General features: G+C 38.3%; 1 protein-coding gene across 3 annotated transcripts in view; it reads right to left on the minus strand.

Annotated features, from left to right (window-relative positions):
• The window catches only part of SYNE1 (spectrin repeat containing nuclear envelope protein 1), a 105754-nt gene that overhangs the window by 34180 nt on the left and 49372 nt on the right, over positions 1-22202 (minus strand). For 2 of the 3 annotated variants that reach the window (XM_026083583.1, XM_026083594.1), the window contains 12 exons: positions 20837-21041; positions 19443-19625; positions 18176-18322; positions 16953-17107; positions 16424-16571; positions 13216-13310; positions 12126-12360; positions 11157-11351; positions 9051-9176; positions 8112-8267; positions 5173-5331; positions 4508-4674 (listed from right to left, as the gene is read on the minus strand). In XM_026083583.1, coding sequence (XP_025939368.1) covers positions 4508-4674; positions 5173-5331; positions 8112-8267; positions 9051-9176; positions 11157-11351; positions 12126-12360; positions 13216-13310; positions 16424-16571; positions 16953-17107; positions 18176-18322; positions 19443-19625; positions 20837-21041 — 1971 coding nt within the window. Of the gene's footprint in view, positions 1-4507; positions 4675-5172; positions 5332-6113; positions 6195-8111; positions 8268-9050; positions 9177-11156; positions 11352-12125; positions 12361-13215; positions 13311-16423; positions 16572-16952; positions 17108-18175; positions 18323-19442; positions 19626-20836; positions 21042-22202 lie in introns of those variants that run through there. The other variant, XM_026083603.1, reaches the window with a different exon arrangement.

The following is a 22202-nucleotide window of genomic DNA, read 5'->3' on the forward strand; positions in this document are numbered from 1 at the left end:
AACAACTGCATAATGTGTGTGCAGCAAAGATGTATCTTTCCCTTAAAAATATACCAGCTCAAAATCCCATCTTCCCATGTTAATGTTAGGGCCTGAAAGCTAATGAACTAGAGACAAACTTAGAGACAAAGGTCAAATTATAAACCATTCAAGTATGTGGGAACCCTAGTCAAGTGCAACAGTGGCCTTTTGAGATTTCATTTACAACACTATGTTTTAGAAGTTAATTATTCTGATAATAATCTCATGCTTTTCTTGCAGCACTGAGCATGTTACTGCAAGAGGCTTGAGACAATTTCTCTGCTTGAAAATGAAGATTCCACATTCAAAACAAAGGGTTGGACCCATTACGCTGTTTTAAAGCACATACGTATTTCAGGCTTGCTAAATTTTACAAATACCTAAGGCTCTATGGAATACTGTACTTTTACTTGTTGACCATGCTATTGCTTCAACATTTGACCTTGCTCAGAAAGGAAAATGCTGCATAATTCAACTGTTTGTTTCTATAGTTTATTGAGGAAAACTCATCTGAAAGTTTAAATGAGCTTATGATACTTGCATTACTACATTGCAATTACCATACTCCAGCTTCCCAAGAAAGCAACGTATCTTTAAAATGTCTGTTTTACATTAAGACAAGGCAGTGGGAGAACATTTTGGAGCTGAAATTAAGTCCAAACAGCTTTAATTCAACCAGTCCTACTCTAGACCGCCTTAGATTCCACTTAAACCTAAACAGGAACAGCAGTGTAAATCCCTAACAATGTATCATATAGAACTCACAGCTACTGTATTAGTCATTTAGACAGCTGGTTACTAATATTAAACTTAAAACCAACATCAAAACAGTCAGAAAGACTGTCAGCTATGCCTGTACAAAGCCAGTGGAAAGTAGAAAAGTAGAAAAACTCTACTTTGAATTGGAGACAAAGTTTCAAGAAACACTTATCCTATGAAATCATACCAATTGGACATGTCTTTCATGAACCTGAACACTGTAAAAAAATTTCCRTTTTAAAATCAGAATAAATATTTTATGATTAATAAAAAGTATTGTCCAAAGCACAAATAGTACTGCCAGTTATATTTTCTCTTCAGATCAGACTGTTTCCCCTTTCAAGGAATAAATTTATAGAACTAGGAACAACAGAAATAGAAACTACTAGAAAAGATAACGTGAAGAAGAAAAAAACAGAAGTTGTATGAAAACAGAACAGAACAGAAGTTGAATCAAAAATCCAAGAAGATGCAAGCTCAGTTCACAGCAGAGCTAAAGTATTACATGCAGTTACAAAATATCCATTAAAATGTACAGGACAGAGCAGCTTCGGTCTGTGAAGTCTGAAATAATTTCTATACAGTCTCTCTCCTTCTCTGCCTTTTGCTCGTAGCCATGCCCCTTTGATGACACAAACAGCGAGCAGACAAATACAAAGTCTGCTTTCTCTCATGTGTGTACATGCTCTTGTATTTAAAAACAACAGTAAAACCAGTCTAGAGTTTCTTTCAGATGGTTAAGAGATTTTATTAGTGGTACGTCTGGGTCAGTTACGAAAAGTTATCCCAGGATCCCAAAGGACTAGCTGTAAAACAAAGTATGCTGTTATCACCCTCCACTATTTTTAAAACTGAGCAGAAAATAGTCATTTTTAGTTAAGGTAGTGATTTCTACATATCAGTATTTCAATTAGTTTCCCAGTAAGCCAAGACTTCAGAAAGAACCGTATCAATAAAAAGGAAACAAAAGTAGCTGCCTGCCTTGTGATATCACAATTACAGTCTGGGAGGTCTGAATCCGCACTGCCGTCCTCTGCCATCCTCGCAGCGCATAGGTCCTCCGCCAGCACCATGAAATTTTCCAGCATTAAAAAGAAGAACTTGCGCTCCAAAAGCCTGCAAAGACTGTGCTTTGGGCAGGGGGGAGGGCAGGGGACAAACTTCTCTTTGCTGGTGAGTACTGTACTGAAAATGCTCACACACCAAACAAATGTTAGCAGACGTTGCTTGATAACATGAGACTGAACGGTGACAAGTGGTCATGTTTCTAAATAAAACTTGCATTCATCCACATGTGCCAGGCCTCATCTCCAGGAATGTGGACCATGAGTGCTAGGGGTAGGGAGAAAAAAACATACAACAAAGCCTTCCTCGCAAAGCTCGAGCAGTTGCAGCTATAGCACTGATTCCTGGCTGCAGACTTCTGCAATTTTTTTTGCAGCTGGCCTGCATATCAGACTATTTCACCTGAAGTTTCATCTGAATGGAGGAAAATCTTCTAAGAGGACAGAAATGGAAGAAGTCTCTCATGCAGAGATAAAACTACCTTTCTGTAGCTGTCTCTTCTGTAGACCTTAGAATGGAGAGGCAATGAAGAAAAGTGGATAAGGAAACAGAATGTGAGAAAAAAAGAGGCCTTTGTAGGTGAGTGGAGTAATTCCACCAAACAGCGTAAAATTGGCAGGTAAAGATTGAGAGTGGAACCATATTACCATACTATATTACTAAAGCATTTTCATAAAACACTCTCTGCTAGTTCACAGCCGTAGGAAACAAACTATTATGAAAAACTTGCCAGGCAAGGGATGGCTATAGCTTTACAGAAAAATACACAGGCAATAGTAATTTATTAATGCTGCCAGGAATCCAGAATATGGAAAGGTGTGTTTTATTCTCAACACCATTTACTAGCTGAATGCAGCCAAAATTCATGTTATACGATGCACTGCAAACTTCAGTCCAAAATGCCAAAATAGGAACATATGCAGATATACAGCAGCACATTCTGCAGAGCCTCTGGAGTCTTTTAAAAATTAGCTTGGGGGATGCAAATTTTTTGTCCAGTGGGAATTAGACTTTCACTACAAGCACTCTGCACATGTTAATTAACAACTATAGGCTTTAACTGCTATCAGCCTAAGCTACAGATGAACTAGCAAAATCTCCATAACCTAGTATCAAGCCTCTCCAGTGTTTGTTCCTCCAATTTCAGCAATGCAACACCGAAAGTTTACAAAGAGGTTTTTTTTGCTTCAGTAATCTCTGGAATGGAAAGGATTATCTGTTTAATTGCATACAATAATGCTGAGCATTCTAGTAAAGTAGTCTAACTAGTTAGTGGAAGTGATCTGGGAATAAAAGTAAATGAGTATTTTTTACAAATTAGTATAGGTCTAAACACCCTGCTTCATGGAACCAGAAGGAGAAAGTTTAAGAAGTGGATAGTATCACCGTTTATACCTTCCCTCCCCCCACCCCAACAATGCTGCAGAATCCGGAAGTCTCACCTGTCTCTACACAGGGCACTAATCTCCAATACTGCGTAGACTATACAGATTTTTAGCAATGCATTTTGCCATTTGTGTATATCACCACTTTTCACTGGAAACTTCTTTAATATGTGATTTGAACTTAAAAGGAAGCATATTTTGTCCAAGTACAAAAAATATGCATAGATATTTCAAAAGATGCACACAAAAATAGGGCAAACACATGTTATATTCAACAAACAGTGATGTATCACATCCTCTGAAACCAGCAGGCTCCTGGTCTGTAATGCACCACTTCCTGACTTAATGATCTGTAAGAATTACACAGTTTTCATTGCTTCAAAATGAGCCACTATAAAAGGAGCTGGAGCCAACAGAATGCTTCTGTTTACACAAAATTTACTGTTTTCATGCTTACAGATTGCAAAGCAAGAATGCAGTAATGCTAAGAGAAAAGAAAACTGCCCAATGGATGAGAAAACATAATAAAACAAATCCTTTGCAAATTGAGTTAAAGTATTAATCCATATGTTTTTCAGATCACAGAAGTGTAAAATATACAGTACATATACCTTATATGAAGTTGTGCATATACAAGAATGTGACAAAATTATTATCTGTAAGTGGAGGGAGTCTGTAGCACAACTCACAGCAGAAAAATGTCTAAACATAAATAAATCAATATCTTATACAAGCAACAACTCTGCATTTCTTTAAGTAATAAAAATTGTTCAATAACATTTTTGACCTTGACTAAAAAGAATCTTTAGGCCCAATGTGCATACATCTACCTGCCCGTACTCTTCTCCATCAGTCAAAAAAAATCAGGCAGAAAAATTAAGATTTAGTTTTGGAATAGTTTTTCTGAAAATCCAAGTCAAAACAACAAATGCACTTTTTGGATTGTTTTGCCAAGATTTAAAAAATCGCATTTGTACTTCATTTTAAGCATTCAAGTGAAGCTAAAAAGACTGTATTTGATCAAGACTCACTAAATCTGACTGTAACCAATTCTATGTCATTCTAGCAGGTACGTCTTTTGAATTGACTCTTGAAGAAATGTCAGATACTGTTAAGTAAAACAAGAAGGAGAATTTCACTGAAATATGCAAATGGATGAGAATAAACTCATTCACAGTTAATATGAAAAGGTGAACAAGAGAAAAGATTTTAACTTCACCGTATCCAGTACATTAATCTGTCCCATGTAGCCCTTAAAATCAAATATACTGTTTTACCTGGCTGCAATGAGATCTAGAAGATGTTGCCATCTGTCACTGATCTTGCCAAGTTTGTATTCAATCTCTGATGCTTTACTCTCATGGCTAGCTTTAGCAAGTCGTTCTCCCATTTGCTGGAGCTGGATTTTATTCTCTTCGGCTACAGCAATTTCTTCTTGATAATCCTGGTCAGCAAAGAGCAATCAAGGGTGAGGGTTCTTATTCTGAATACATTCTGCTCTGCCCTACTAACAAAAATACAAGCAAATTTTAATGTGTTTTTGTTTTTCTGGTGTTTAATACAATGGAGAGACAAGCTCTTAAATATTATCATATAACCATGAACAACCTTATCAGAAGAATGAAAGAAACCATTCTGTAAATACATATTCTATAGTTAAGAAACTCTTCACAGGCAGCTCTGGACATTTACTAAAGGATTTGGTTGTCTTTGACTTGGCATTCACTTAAACAATTTTCTAATATCCTGAAAGGTCCCACCTCAAGAAAGACAGGAAAAAGCTGCATAGCGAGAGAAGAACACAAACATGCAGTCTTACTGGAACCTATAAACATCTATGCCAGGTAAAACCTCCATTTCAGCTAATTCAGTATCCACTCTGCAACACAAACCAAGCAAGAAGTAAAAGCATAATATGTAAGTGCACACACACACACTATACCTTTTTAAGTTTATCAATCATTTCTTCTATGAGGATGTCACCATTTTGAGAAACCTTACTTTCCATTTGCGTCAGCCACTCACAGAGCTCCTTGTTCTTCTCACTGAAGAAAGCCCACTCATTCAATCTCTCACTTACTTGCTGCCGACGTAAGGAGACCTTAAAACATTTGCAGAGAGTAAAAAACAACAAATTAGTAAATGCATTTAAGGGATGGTTGAAGCGCTTTGTGTCTCAAGAAGAACTCTTCTGGCTCTGCAAATGTATTCCAGCCACTTAGCTGCCATTAAAGCAAACTGAAATGGTACTGCAAAAACCTTGCACGACTCTATGAGTTTAAAGACGAGTGTTAATCTCAGGATTCCTGTTAGTTAGATCCTGCTGCATACAAGGAGGTGTCCAAGTTAGGCTCAGAAACCTGTGAATATATTCTGTTTGGTAATGTCTCTATTCGCAAACGTTTCATTAAGACAAACAAAAATAAATTTCCTTATGATTTTGCCCACTTATAAAATGGTATAAAGTATATTATGAGGGTTTTTTTCATCTGAAGCATTAAAGAAAAAAGGAAGATACAATACTTGACCAAAGCACAAATTAGGTATATGCATAGAAACAACATCTAACTCAGAAAAAACTCTAAAAGACTGCATAATTTGTGCATGAGCATGATTTGTAAGTAGAGTTAAACCAAACGTACGCTGTATTTTTCAAAAGCTATTTTCTGCTGGAGTTCTAATACACAAATTTCATAGATGACAATTCTGCAGTACCGGCATGACGACTTCAGAGATTCCAAAGGATTAAGGTATGATGTGACACAAAGGAATAGATATAAAATATCAATTAAATAGACAGGGATGGAAACTGAAATCAAAAGAGTTGCAGAAGGTGAGCACAAAGTCATCTCTCCAGTTTCTGACGTTTGTTCAACTACTTACTTTGTCCCCAGTGTAATCTGAGTTGTTTCTGACTTTATATCAGAATCTCAACTGAGAAGATGAAGACTGCATCTGCTCTTTCATAAACAAAAGTGATTGCTGTATTCTTTAACTACAGTGTTAGATTTAACAGGAGCATACACGTGATCTCACATTTCCTTTTTGTGGTTCTAAACTTGATGGCAGCTTTCCGGAAACAAGCAACGGTTGAACAAAGTGCTGCACTTCATTAGGTTACATCCTGAAACACTCAGTATGCACAAACCTAAGATAAACTTTCTGTATTTGGCTCCCTCCTTCACCATAAACATACGTGCAGTGACTGCACTGTAGCTTAGAAGTATCCAAGTCAGCTCACTCAAATGCAGCTAACTCGTAACAAGCTCTGGGCCATTAACTTTTAAGCATTTTCCCTACTTTTAGCATGTTTTTCGCAGCCTTCACAGGTGCCTTACATGAGGTAACTATTTCCAAGTTAGCCCATGTATGTCTGCACTACAATCTCTACTGAACCACAGAAATAAGATAAGGATAATCTGAAAAGCAGAATGAGGGAGAGCCCATTATCTGGTTCTCTAAGTGCAAACAGGAGGCAAGAAATGCACTACCAGCATGATGCACCTGAAAATCACACACTACTGCTGAGTGCAGTTCGTAGCCAAGCATATCACCCTCAGATCAAGAGAAGCGCAAACACTAATGTCTGAAAAAACAGAAGCTATGAGCAGAGCAGAAGGTATGATGGAGCGAAGGTGGGGTGGGGAGGGGACATCCTTCCTGTGCCCCGCTCCTCCCACCAAAGTGTGGTGAACTGCACTCCTCCTGCTTTTTCCCAGCCAGTCATGCCACAGTCCCACACCACACAGTACAACTTTTTGGTTGTTTTCTCAAGTCTGCTTAAATATGACCTCAACGCTGTGACAAAGCTCAAGAGATCTAGACACATAAGCGGTAACTACAGTAAGCGCTTCAATGGATGTTAACTTGATCCAATAAGAACAACGTTTCTTAACAGAAATTCATAATAGAGCACATGTCTGTGTGGAGGAGAAGCGCAAAGAGCAGGAGAGGTTATGCACACTTCCCACCTTTCGATACCTCATGTGTTAGCTAAATTAGGCAGTTAGTTCCCCTGGGTTTCCTCTGTTGTTGGGAAGGGAGGGGGGTGTGCATATGGGGAGGCTCCTGCTTTGAATTACCCTGGAGAAACCTCTTTCACCCACACTGACTCCAGAGGTACCTTTTAGCAGCTAACACAGGGCTAACATGGCTTGCACCTGCCAACACACCAACATCCACATCTGAGCTAGATGGCTAGACTCACTTTATGGTTAAACAGCAAGTGCCACCTTTCAGTGTGGTTCACCTCATCCTACAGCTTGCTTGTGAAGCTGGCTGACTGCGCATGGGATTAATCTCGCCCAAATGAGAGTTCCATAAAGACAAGTTGGCATGAACCTTGAGTGTCACTTGTTTTAAATAATTATGCAGATTGTAACAGTTCATCAGGAAAAAACATTTTCAGAGTATATGGAGTGTCCTTAAAAAAAAAGAAAAAAGGACCACATACATATTATATATGCATCATTTAATTACTGTGCCAGTTTCAGCATCCTTCCAGAATTAAATTCTTGACTATCACTCCACCTGATGGGGACTTTTTGTTCTGTTCCAAGTTTGCAGTCAAGCAAATGATCATTTTTAAAGGTTGGGCTTTTTTGCCAAAACGTTTTATAATTTTTGCATACCTCATTCTCAAAAACTCATGTCAAACACCTTGATATGCTTTATATTTGAAATGTCAGATGTAGTTTCCCCAACTCCACTATTTCCAAAGAAATTAGTAAATTCATCCCTACAAATAGGCAGGCTCAGTTTTAATTTGAATGGTACCTGTCTCTGCATGCATCTTTTCTTATAGCTGTCACTTGCATTCAGTTTTTCCTCCAACACTTTTTTACCCTGCATAAATATATCAAGGCTCAGTACTATACTTGCCTGGTGGCACAGCTCCTCCCATTGTCTGTGCAGAAGCTCTATGCGCTCACTGAGGATTGAGATATCATCTGCACTGATATAAGTAGACAGTGTTTTCTTTAGCAGAGAGAGGTGTGTAAGGTCATCTGTCCATCCTTCAACAGCATTCTCTAATTCCTGATTAAAAGAAGTGCACAAATAAAAAGGACCAGTTTGCTAACACATAAAAATTTGAATGTGTTCAAGAAGCAGGCAGATAACATTGTTATCCCATTGAATTAACAAAGTTGTATCTGAGCATTTCAAGGGACTATTTCAGCCTGTTTAAAAGAAAAACACCAACCCCATATGTGCCAGTATTTTCAGAGTTAGAAGAGGGGTATCTTCCCGATAGAGAATGATACATCAGCCTTGTAACAAGCAGTCACAAACTAAAGTACCACTCAAACATCTCCAAAGTTTGAAGGCATTTGGGGCTTCCAAGTATTGGTTTGGACTTTTCTGTAGTGAGAGTATTTTCAAGTTTTACCATGTTTCTAAACCGCAAAGAATATAGTATAAAAGTGTGTTACCTAAGATCCCTCACGGTAGTCTTACCTCAAATAAAAAGCACTAAAACAACTGTTTAGATACAATGTGCTTATTTTTCCCATTTAGAGAAAACTTTAAGTGAGAATTTCTTGAAGAAATAAACACACCAGTATTTAGCACTTTTATAGTGCTTTTCAGATCCTATTCTGATCTCATTTTGATCAGTTTTTTGTTTACCCTGCAGGATTTGCACTGTAGTGAGATTGCTCAGGTATGCTGCCCAAATGCTGTATAGATAATTTCTTAGCTTGTCACAGTGACAGCTTCCTGGTTTGCCTAGCCAGTAATGTAAAGCCTACTAACACTGGAAGAGGTTACTATAAAAAGCATGCAAAGACAAGATAAATAGTCAACAGTCAAGTGCTTTACCTTGCAACGAATTTGCTCTGTATGCAACTCATCATGGTGTTCTGGCAAGGGCTGAGAAAGCTTTTTTTTGAAGGATCTTAGCTTCTCCAGGGAGTCTCCTATGCCCTTTTCACATTTTTCCCAGTCCTGAAGGCAGAATAATTATTATTAGACTTTAATTCAGATCAGTATTATACTAGTGTCAGTTGATTTGACTAATTAACCACTAAACACTGAAAACTTTTGCATAATAATAGCATGACCTGAAATTCTCCTCTAAATAATACTCAGAGTATCAGAGCTTGGGTCATATGTACAGCCATGGCAAATTGTCTTTTGCGTAGAGCTCTGCCAGTAGAAACACACAGACCTAAGCTTCCTATTATTACAGTGTTGTCTAGATCCTTTCAGCAAAGACTCTCCTTCCCAAAACGATTTTCCACTTCCTCTCTTGAATGCCTATATTAAATAAGCCTTTCACAAAAACTCCATTCAGATGCATCACGCTCCAGAAGAAAATGGCTAGGGATACTGCAAATTCAGGTCAGACTGAAATACCTGCAGTACCTCTCTAAATTATGATCCTATCAGCTACAGCCAGTTCAGTGTTTGTATACTTTCCAAAATTTAAAATATATCCAATGTAATCACACCCTATCAACAGTCACCAGACAGTACCGCTTTACCTGTCTCACCTGTGTGTTAAAGCCTACTAAAAAAGTACTCACAGAGAAAAATCTGTAATAAGCCAGTCAACCTATAACGAATGCCAGTTGTGTGATACCAGAAGACATGGGAACTTATTTTTCTTAGTTTACTGTTTCAGTGCTACTTTCCTTCTACCACTGCCTTTGTATTTCCTTCCTTTTTTCCCAATCCACGCCAATATTTCATGGTCCTTTTCAGAATGAGGAATTACAAATAACAGGTCTTGCAAAAAAACTTTCTTTAGCATCTTTTTTCTTCTCTCTCTAATAGCCTTATATGATAGTAGTCTGTGATGTTATTAATGACAAAACATATTCTTTTAGAATGCACTGCTTGTGCTTCTCATTTGGTCAGAGGATCACTAAAAAGTCACGTATTTAAGGCCAAGATAGCATCGTGTAAAGAAGGATTGATATCCATGAGGACATTTATACAAATTGCATGGTAATTTCCTTTCTTCTTCTTCTCCTCAAACATCAAGTTTTATTATTGGAACAAAATACCACAGAACTTTTAGCCTTCCTAGATAATAGCTTTCAAGACTAAAAGTTCCTAACCTAATTCTTGGCAGATGCCGAACTAGAAGCTGAGGTAGAAGGAACACAGCTTGAAAAAGGAAGAATGACCTACTTATCTGAACTTTTCTGAAATAATATTTAATTTTCTTGCACTGTTTTGCTTCTTGCTATTTACAAACAAAATTATGGTTTCTGTAATTCTGTGATTCTATTAGACCTCTGCAGCTGTTCTCAAAAGCACTTGCCCTATTCTGCTTAAACACACACAATTTCAGTTTTCATTTTTCTCCCTAGAATGAGTAAAAGGGAGGAAAACACAGACCAAAGTTAAATTCCAGCCTATCATCTTGAGTGCTTACAGTGAGGTTAGCAGGCACCTTGGACATTGCTTACATTAAAATAAAGTTCAAGTCTCCCCCCTCCAAGATCACAGAAATTTACCTAAAATAGCAAATATTCAAGACACTGGAATGAATCACAAACTACCTGATGGCTAGATAGATCTTGACGCTGGCATGTAGAGGGAATAAGGAAGATCTTATTTTCAATACAGTATGTATGTATAAAAAATAACCAGCATACTGCAAAATAAAATACGCTTTTGTTATGTGTTGAAAATAGGACTTGCAGGAATTCTTAAGGCACACATGTTTTGCAGTATCATTTACTGGCAGTGTTGTGGAAATAATTAAAAGATATCAACTAACATACAGGCCTACTGTGAAGTAGTACCATTTCTTTTTTACAGATTTGAAAATCAGAGGTAGTGAAAAAAAATGGAAAGCTCATGCAATTCCTGTATTTGTTCTCATCCCTTGAGAATACTTTTCTTCATCCAGGTTCACAATGCAAAACTGTGAACTTGCTGAAAGAATAAAAATAGAAGAAATCACACACTTACTTTCAGTAGTAAAGCAAGCTGTTTCTTTTGCTCCTCAAGCCGGATGCTAGCTGTCTTCCAGAGCTCCTGAATTTCGGTAAGCTCTGTTTGCAGGACTGCCTCAGCTCCACCATCGGCACAGAGCAGCAATTGCTTCCCGGCTTCCACAGAGAGGATGTAACTCCCTTGCTGCCTTAGGAGAACTTTCTCTTTAAGCTGCAAAGATCAATGGCTTTCTCTCAGCTTTGTCTTTTTAATTCCAGTTAACAATTCAGTGTAATTCATCCTAAAGCCCATATTTTACCAATTAACTTTTAACTAATAGACAGAGTACCTTGGCTTAAGCATGGGCTACTGCCCAAATGCTTTATCCTACCCTTTTCCCAATCACTTACAGCAGCAGACTGTTAGACAGGAAATTTCTCCAAAGAGATAAAGACATGAAAAGACTTCACTCCCTCCTCATCCATATCAGTATCTCAATCACTCTTCAAGAGGAATACTTCCTCTTCAAGAGGAATATAAGCTTTATTATTATATAGTATCTTCTAGCAAAAAAGCTTGAAGAYGCCAAGCTGCTAAATAGCTGTCCATCTTGCATTAAGATGGACATCAAATACTCAAAGTCTCCTTTTTCTTAGCTAGGATACATCTCTAATATGGGACATTATTTTTATGCATGTATTTTTTCAAGAAAGCTTCGCTGGGAGGTTGATTATAAGCAAAAGAGGAGCAGGCAAGGCTGGAAAAAGAGCCCCTAAGTTCTATACTGCATATTCTGTTATGAGCTTCAAGTTACTTTCCAACAAAGGGCTGCTCCTGAGGCTATGCCAACTCCAAAAAACAACCAACATCCAATATTGCTTTCTGCAAAGCAGACAACCTGAATCTAATGCACTTTTAAAATCATCAGAACTATTTAAAGTACGAAGGCTATAAAAACGGTGTGTTTTTTTTTTCTTCCTCTTTCTTTAAACACACTAGACATACCTGCACTTCATCCAGTAAAGCTCTGGCTTGTTGCAGTGGGATAGGAACATTGCCCAGCCCACTCGCTGGCTGACAGGACATTTCCACCAGCCGCTTGCGCAGTTTCTCTGCCATCTCCCTATAGCGCTGCCACTGGTGGATCTGGCTGTCAATGATTCCCTTCCTCTGCTGTGCCCGGCGAATTACTCCCTGCCATTGATTACTTAGAAGTGTCAGCTTCAGATAAAACTCATCCCTGTTAAAAAAAAACAAAAAACATAGTAACCTTCACATTTTGATCCATTTCTTTAATGAAATAAAACCAGAGGGAAAGGGAAAATGTTTTCTGGCTGCTGATTATGAAGCATGAGGAGAAAAGCACTGAACTCTCATGAAAATTGACTGAGGTTGAGAACCCCACACTCCGTGTACATGGACAATCAAGCCCTTATACATGAAATACTTCCTCCTTTCCCCCAGAAGTATACAAAGAACCCCTAAAATCCCAATAAACGGTTTGTCTTATATCAGGACCGCGATACCCTTAGCAAAGCCAATGCATATATACAAGTGTGAAGCCATTAGTTTCATTGATTTTCATTCATTTGATCATAAGTGTTTAAAATAAATTATCTGAGACAGGAATGAATATTTCTTCCATCACGTTTGTGCTGTAAATGATTTGAAGTGCCAGCAGAGAATCCTCCTGGGACAGGTAAATCCCCAGATGGCTTAAATCAAGTGCAACTCACTGCAAATCTCTCACTGCATGCTCCTTTGCGAAAATCATATTTTGGAGGTACATCAGAACAGACATATATGTAACATTTACGAAGATCCAAGATCAATCTTTGTCAGAGATGCAACCTGAAGGCTGCAGTTTTCCCAAATACATTCATATATTCACCCCATAGCATCCTAACAAGCGCTGTCTTAAATAAGACTAATCTGCTACTAATCAGTAGCTTAACCATATCAATAGTAACTTCTACCTCAAAAGAGCATCATCTGAGAAGTGACATCTTATGCCATCTTCTCTGTTTAAAAGTCATCCACTAGTTTAAGTATTACTTCACATAACCAAGAGCAACAACAACACAGGAAAGTGTACCTGTCATCCACCTGTCCTTGTTCTAGGAGATGCTGCCCATCAGAGATAATTGAATGCAAAATCTGCTGGCGGCTGAACATCTCTGCCTGGAATAGCTGTTATTCAGGAGACAAGGATGTTAAAGCAAGATCTTATGTTTTCACTCCATGTGTTCGTACTAGCAAAAATGAATTTTCCCTTATTTAACCTTATTCCAAATGGATTCAATGGGAGTTTTGTCATGAACTTAAAAAGGAACACATTTAATAATTTTATTGCTGGAGTTACTTATTACTTTTAGTAATTTTCTTTTGGGTTTTTAGGCACTGTATTTAAAAGCTAATAATTTAAACAGAAGCTAAGCTTGATGTTCCTTTGAGTACAAATTTGTGATCAGCACTATAATTTACAACACAACCTAGATGGGGTATTTACTGCAGGAACAGCAAGGGAACTTTTTATTTTCTGACATGTTCAAGACTATAATAGTCTTTTGCCTTGTTAATTTATGTCTGCAGTTTGTGTGAGAAAGTGTTATTCAAACTTTCAACCCAATATTACACTGCCAGCAGAGCCTCTTTAAAGGAAACTGTTAGCAACGGGAAGATGGAAATTAATTAGCTAGTTTATTTTTCCCACTGGTCACTACCAATTTTTGTAATACCTTTAAAAGTCACTTATTACTTAAATATTACCTAAATTACAACAGAAAATTACCTAAACACTACATAAATAGGCATCACTTTCATATATATATATCACTTAAATATGTTTTTAAAAACATCTTTTCTCTTAGTAAGAAATTTCTTTTCCTATCACCTCTATTTCTGTCAAGTAAGGGGGGATGAATGGAGCATAGGAGGCAACATCTATCAGTATTATTGACAGATTGAGATTAAACATAGTTCAACTGTTAGATTAAACTGTCACCTTTTTTTTTTGAGAGAGAGAGAGGACAGGTGAAACAAAAGCTTGTTAGGCATGAGGAACTCTCCTTAGAGTGGATGTACTCAATCCCTACCCCAAACCAGAGATATTTCTGTCAACACCCACTTGTTCTGTGCATGCACATTAACTGTCTCTGTGCGTAAAAGGGATAATCCACCATGTGGGACCACTCGCCATTCCAATTTCTTCCTATATGCAGATCACTAAGAAACACAGAAATAGGAGACGAAGGAAAGAGGAAAGGAAGGCAGGTAGAGGAGTGCACAATACCAGCATACTTGAAAAAAATTCAGTAATTGAGTTGGCAAGCAATGCACCCTATCCCAACACTTTCTCAAATGCTTGTCTTGGTGCATTCCCACTGCAGGAGTCCCATGCAATGTTCTAGCAAGCAAGTGGGTATCTGGAGAATTGTGGAAGAATGACTTCAAGATTGCCCTGACAGATAGAGTTATCTGATGCAGATGTCAGCATTAGCGCATGATATTTGGAAAAGGCATCACTTCCATGTTGTTGGTTTGCAAACTTTGGTGGGAAGTTATTTCTAAGTAAGGCCACTGAGGAAGCTGGGGTCCTGTTTGAATAAACATTAGGCATGTTATGAGTCAGCACTGGAAAGCTGATAACAGAGCTGGATGCATCCCAATATCTATTTTGGGAACACATGTAGAAACAACCTATTTTCTCATTATCTTCAAAAATACAAAACAAAACAATCTAGAGAGTCATCTCAAGAAGTTCAGACTTGACCTTTCTCTTTCAGCTGTGAACAGTGGGAAGCAACTTCTTCATAGTTATTAGGAGACACTGTGAAGAACACTGAGCGCTGGATATATACATGTGGGTAATATGAAATGCAAAAACAGCTGTGAGTAAAAAAAAAAAAAATTGCAATTTACAACATTTTGTTGAGATGAAATGTAGTCAATGAAAGAGTCAGATATTAGTTCTCTAAATTCCAAGAGAGGACTTCATAGTCTTAGGAAAAAAAGCTTCCACAAGCACCTCAGTAACATGTAGCTATTTGCTTAGATCAAGGTTTCAAGAGAGAATTTTTAAGATATTCAAAAAGATCCCTCTTAACTCTGTAAGAAAAAGTAAAGCTGTGACCAGACACAACAATAATGTGAATATATTCATTAGACAGTGATGAATTCTGGACATTTAAAACCTTCTCAGGAAACTGAGATTTCTCAGATTTCAAAGACACACTGTCCAGTCAAGGCTGGCAGCACTGAGTGGAAATGAAATGGATGACGTCTGTGAAAGCAAATGTATGCTAACATAAGCTATAAGGGTTGTGAACTACTTTCTGCTATCAGAGGTTCATTCAAACACTATGCTGTCAGATGCAAGACGAGAGGGGTGGAAGGACATGACTTCCCCTCTGATCTGACTTAGAAGATCTGGCCTGAGTCTATGGGGAGGTCAGCTGACATCTGAAAAAGCTGTGGGAACTGAAACTACTGTATCCACATGGGAGCTTTAGTATGAAAATTGACTTGTCTTACTTGATCTTTACCAGGATTCTTGGCAGTAACAATATGGGTGGAGAAAAAATGTGCATCACTTGACTTGACCAAAGAATCATAAAGGCATCTTTCAGTAAAAATTGAATCAGTTTGTCCTTGTAGAAGAAGCTGGGCTTCTTGTTTATTGCAAACAGGTCTATAGACAAATGACTCCAGCACGGAGTGAAGATCCAATCGGTTTGTACTCCAAGCAAACATTACCAAAGGGAACACAAATGGTCACTCCACAATGAGTTATACAACTCAATCTTTCATAGAAAAGTCTTCTTTTAACATGCTCTTCAGATGCTGTGTATGTTGTCAATTTGATAACAAACGAACAAACCAGAATAACTGAAAGAACAGAGACTGAAGTATCTTCTGCAGTTAGGACTGAAGACAAAGGGCTAAAGTGCATGAGGATAGTTAGGCTTTGTGGGAAGAGCAATATAACCCCTCAGCCCCCTTCGGCACTCTTTGATTCCCCTGGTAAAAAAGTACCCTGAAGTACACTAAATGTAGGGACATACACTCAGAAATACTGATGAAGGCTTCATACACAAAATACTGGACATATTCAAACCCTCCCCTAAACTGGGTATCACTGATATATTTTCATGCTGCTGTTTTTAAGTCAATATATCCTCACAGGCTGCAAATATAATTCATTTCAAGGCATACTATTACACTACTCCACAAAAGAGTATGCATTCCTTTTAAGTATAAATAGTATGTGCTGTAGTTATGTATAGATACACATTATGACTTGCCTCGTGTGCCCTCTGTTGCTCTAAAAGACTCCGGTAGTTTCCAGAAATCTCTGCAGCCAGCTTCTGCTCAGTCTGTACTAACAAATCCATCCAAGTCTCACACTTCTCCAAGAAGGTCTGGTGCTGCAGCAAGAAAGACTGCAGCTTACTGAAATGAAGAAAGTTGGATTCAGTTAAGGTTGCCTGCTCTTACAAACAGTATTAAGAGAGTTTTGCAGTAACTTTTCCAGCAGAAAACCAAACCAGACAGTATTTCTTTTCCTACTGAGCTGCCTTGCTCTACTTATTTAGTTTACACTTTGAAAAGTACCATTTTTCCTCTTTTCAAATTCTACTCACTTGTCAAAAAATCACCATCTCATCTCAACATTGAGACACTGGCTCACTATTTGTTTTAAGTACACCAAAAGAAAGAAGCTTTGGTTAATGAAATGTCTGTAACATAGACAGTTTTCCATACTCTGCAGAAGGTATACTTTCTAGTCAATGTAACCTAAGAAAACTATACAATATTTTTAGCTGTCCCCACCTGAATCTCTCTGTAGTCTGAGATGAGATCAGAGACCAATGTCTGTTCAGATTCTGCATCCTTTTGATTTCTTTATCATTTAGTGGAAGCCTGTAACCTAGCTCATTAAGGCGGTCCAAATCTGGGGCCATGCTGCTGAACTTCAACATCTGACTCTGCAACAAACAATAAAAGTGATAACTAGGAAGTTCCATTATAACATTATTATAGCCTGCAAAATTATGAGCTAGCACTCAGCTACATTTGGAATGGCCTTGGTTGGCACCAAGTGGTAAGCAAACCCTATGCCACTGAAGAATTCCATTCCCAGTTTTGAGCCTCTTTGGTCCCGGTCCAAAAAAAGACTTAACATATGCTTAAACATGCACAGAGAAGTACTTAAATTGCACTTGCTTAAGTGTTTTGCTGAACTGAGCATTTATCTCCCAGAGCTGCAAAAGCAGGCTACTGTTTGAAGCTGTATGTCTATATTGCCAAAAAGGTGAGTCTTCTTCCTTGGTTGTTAACCTGAATGTGAGGCTGGCAAATCCACACTGCATGTACAGACTTTATGTTTTTGTTTTGCAATGCAGACTTATCCCAGTTCACTAAATAAGCTAATGTCCTGTGCTTGTTAGCATGCCCACAGTGGTATTAGGTGTATAGTTTATTCTGCTAGAAAAATAATGGAAAATTAAAATGAGAGAAAAAGCCTAGATGGCAAAGTTCATCAGCTTCCTATCAGGGTCTCTAAAAGGGGAGGAAAAAGCYGACAAAAAAGAAGAGCAGAAGAGTGCAGATATATATTACATGGTACATGGTATGAATGCACACAGTACCCAGTTTCACTTCAGTAAATCAAAATATCCAAAATGAGTAGATGACTTGGTTCCTAAACTATACACCACTGAGACAGGAATTGCATAAGTTCAAAAACRTAGAGATAAAACATGATGAAGGAAATCTCTAAAAACTTCTAAAATTGATTTCCAGTCCCATTCTGATTTAATATCCATTTTATTTTAACCAGTTTGCCTTTTTATTTTCTCTTTTCTTAAAGGCATAGTAACATAGACAATCACTCCTTGACTGCCATTAGACTTTGAATTTCTCAGTCTTATACTTTGCATGAGTGCTAGGCCTTTAACATGCACCGAATGCATGTATGATTTTTGTGGACACGCTGTACTGCAAGTTAACCAGGTCATTATCAAAAATGAATGCTTTCTACATTTATCACTCACTTTGAGTTCCTCCATCCTACTCTGGATTGCTGAGAGATCAGATGAATGACTGGGATCCTGTCCTTTCAGTACTTCCTCTGCATCCGTTATCCAAGCCTCAAGGACTTGCAGGTTCTTGGCAAAGGTTTGATAGTCTAGTACTCCAGCCTTAAATAGAAAAGGACCCACAATTTAACAACTTAGTATCATGTCACTTATTGTCCATATTGCCATTATGCTCCTTGTTACCCTTATTCTAGATCTGAGAACAGTTGTATAGGCTGCAGTTGTGTAGGAGCATTTGTAAGTGCTGCTTTGCTCACAGACTAGACTGTGAAATTAATGTTTTGTTACCACAGGGGCACTGCTATGCCTTTGCAGTAAAGGCTGCATTAGATTAGAACCCGGTGCTTTTAAGCGCTTTCTATGCATGAAACTAAGACTTGATCATAGCCAAAAGGCAGCACTTCAGCAAAGCACATAAGGATCTCCTTGCTTTGAGATAGCCAATCTTCTCTAATCTCCTTCTATGAAACTAAAGTCCTCCACTTAATTTACTTATCAACAGAGAGAACTAGTTGCAGTTACTGAAATTCGAAACGCAACATCTCTCTTATGTTTTGTTTCCTCATAGCATGGTGGTTTTATGAGCACATTCTAGACACACTGGATTTCTTGGATTAACTGTGCTTGTCACTCAAGCAGAAGTCGCTGTTTTCTCACCCATATACTTTCCTGCGGAACACATTCTGTTGCTCCTTTTTTGCTCATTAGTCCCTGATGAAACCAGCAATTAGCAACATATACTGTATAGACTTGGAAGCAAATGGTATGTCTCAGTATGATCACTGACATTAACAGGAACTGTTCAAATCAATGCCACATAATTGTTAGGAATCTCTCCTCCCTTTGTTTTATCACTAAAGAACTAGTTAGGAGGAGAGACTGTTTCCTGAATGAGCAGTAGCTGTGGATCCAGCTGTAAGCACTATTCCTGTCTGCAGAAGGAACATCCCACTTGGCGTTTCAGGAAGGACACTTTCAGCCTCTGCCATTCCCCATGAGGTTTGCTATCCTCTTTCCAGATATTGTTCCTTCTTTCAACTTCTCTGCTCTGGACTTTAGCATATTTTATTCTCTCACCTTTGGCTGCAGCCTCCAAGGGAAGCCTACAAAATGCTGATGAACAGGCAATATCACCCTCTTTTCCCATTCAATTTTGTCTAATCTGCATGCTTTCAGGTACAACAGGATGATCAGGTGCAAGGACTGAAAACACTCTACATACCTGAAGTACATCCTGTTGCTTGTGGAGAGTCTGTTCTAGGGTTGACAGATTCTGGCTCAGAGACAGCTGATCAGATTGTATAGCTGCTGCTGCTGAAGCCTCCACTTGACTTTTTAGCTCCTCTCCCAGTTCTTGAAGGACAACTAGTGACTCCTGTGCTGTCTTCAAATCTTTGAGTAGATCCTGCAGCAACATATTGAATAAAAATATAAACAGTTACCCTGACAGGCTCAAGTGATGCCATCTTCCCCTGGTCTAAAGGAGGAATGCAATGAGTGAACCCCACCACTATATACAGAACTTATATTCACTACTGTATTTCAATGTCAGTGTCCACTAACACTCTGTATGCAAATTAAATGATGTGCAGAATAAAAACTATGCTGAAGTACTTATGTGCAGAGGAACAGATAGAAGGGACTGCTCACTGTCTTTGAGTAAGTCTGAGTTACAGATGAGGCAATTCTTGTTGAAATGCCCATTTTGAATGTACTGACATGCTGTTCCTATGCAGTGGAAGCCCTCACTGTGGCTTGGCGTGGGTTTGACTAGACCTCCCTCTTTTTCTCCTGCTGTGAATTCCTAAGTGGGGTGAAAAATTAACTTCTAATGTAATGGCTAAAGAAAACAACATCAGAACATGAAGAAATTATTCTGACTGAACAATTTTGGTTGCCAATTCAGCAGACTATGGCAGCAAATGCTTACAAAGCTCATTAATGTGCTTATTTTTCCCCTGCAATTGTTTTTCCTATACCAAGACAATTACCATTTTCATTTTCTTATCAGTGACACTTAAAATAAACTCAAAAGCACCAAAATCTAATCATGAACAGAAGATAAACTATCCTGCTGCCTTGAGATACAGTCCAAAAAAGGAAGAATCTCAAGGTTTCAGAGTGAGTGGTGTCCTTCTGTAATGAAGGATAAAGAAACCCATAATGCTGAACATACACAGTCTCTTTTCAGACAAAGTGAGCAGACTTCACTGGTGTGGATAGTCAAAAGATCTTACATGTCCTTCTAATGTAAGGAAGTCAGTGGACTTGATAGAAATATATGCCCAAGCAAGAATCTCTTGGATAAGCAGGGATTTAAGATTGAATCAAATGATACAATTTATCCATCTCCTGCAGAGATGACTTTCGATAAAAACTTCTGAAATAACACAGCAACAAGTAATAACAGACGGGAATACGCGAAAAGCCTGAGAAACTCATGAGGTTTGGGGAGCAGAGGTAAAGCTCTCTCTCCTGTGCCTGAGGGATTCTTCAGTAAACAGAAATATGTTCATGTGCAAGTTTCAATACATGGAGTATACAGTTTAGTCTTGGAGAGCATGTTGTGATTAACCCATGAAGCTGTGCAAAAACACAGAGCTTAACTGAACGTACGTTGCAATCCTGAATCCAAGTGGTAACTTCGTAATCGGCAAAGTCTTTGCTGGTGGCAGWCTTCAAGAGTTCATCGGTCTGCTCTTCATGCTGCTGGACTGTGGARGAACACTGGTTGTAATAGTCCTTGTATCTCTGCCAAAGCTGACGGAGGCCCTTACTGGCATGCAGCTGCTCTGCAATCTCTTGCAGAAGGTTGTTCCACCTGGCAAAGAGATTGGATGAATGATCAAAGCCTGTGAGTTCACAAGAACTATCCCAGCCCCTCTTCCTCATTGCTATTTCCCAAGGTCTTCTGGCTTTTAAAAAATTTGGTAATAACCATGATCCAGACACACGGGGGAAAAAATGCAACCCCAAAAATATTTTCACAGCTGCTTGAAGTGTCACATCAGATCAGATCTGTGGTCCATCTTGGGTGCTGTATATTAATGTTTGGGCTCAGAGCTGGAGCACACTTTTGAAGTGAATAGTCTGTTGTCTAACTCAGCACATTTTGGTTAACCCAGAACAGGGTCTGTGTCCAGTCTGGCCAGAACCAGATTCCTGCAAGGGCCAAAGAGACTCAAAACAGGTGTACATATGAAACTGTTTCTTCCAAGTGGGTTTCCTCCTAAACTCTGACACAGTATTTAAAGTCCTAAAGCTCTGTGTACATCCCTTCTAAAATACACCCATAACTATCAAAACTCTTTATAGTTTTATTATGCTGTTAAATTTTTAATCCCTCTTTGAATCCTGTTAATTCTTGGCTGTAGTAGCAAGCAGAAACAGCTAATTTCTCAGTCCATGATATGAAAATTATTTCTAATATTCTTCTAAAAAATTTGCTGTTTTTATTGAATTACATGTTTATTTCTTTACTAAAGGAAACCATAATCTTTTCAATTGTTATTATGTGATAAAAATGATAAAGTGAAAATCTTCTCAGTCGTCTCTGAAACTCTCAAATCATACACTAACTTCTTCAAAACGGGGCGAATAATCCCTCCCTTCACTCCCAGTATTCTAGGACAGGATGGACCACAGATTAAAATCTATTTGGCATGATTGTGTTTTCAAAAAAAATCAACTTTCCACCAAAGTAGTTTTTGCTCTTGGACCCTGCCTTTATGCAGCTTCTCTGAGTAACCCCTCACACTGATTCTGGCATAGATTCCAAGTAGCGGAAGCTATTTTCCAAGCTATTAGCCAAGGCTTATGTCTTCTTTCCTATCATGCCCCTCCCACACCTAGAAATAGCCATCTGAAAACTGGGAAAACTGAGGCATGCATAACAAACACAAACTTTTGGTACAGTATTCTCACTTTTTAAATGCAGTATTATTTTACAGCATGGGGTTTATGAATCTAGCCTGGCATTTTG

Source organism: Apteryx rowi, unplaced genomic scaffold, assembly GCF_003343035.1.
Source record: "Apteryx rowi isolate R43461 unplaced genomic scaffold, aptRow1 scaffold_118, whole genome shotgun sequence".
Classification (NCBI taxonomy): Eukaryota; Metazoa; Chordata; class Aves; order Apterygiformes; family Apterygidae; genus Apteryx; species Apteryx rowi.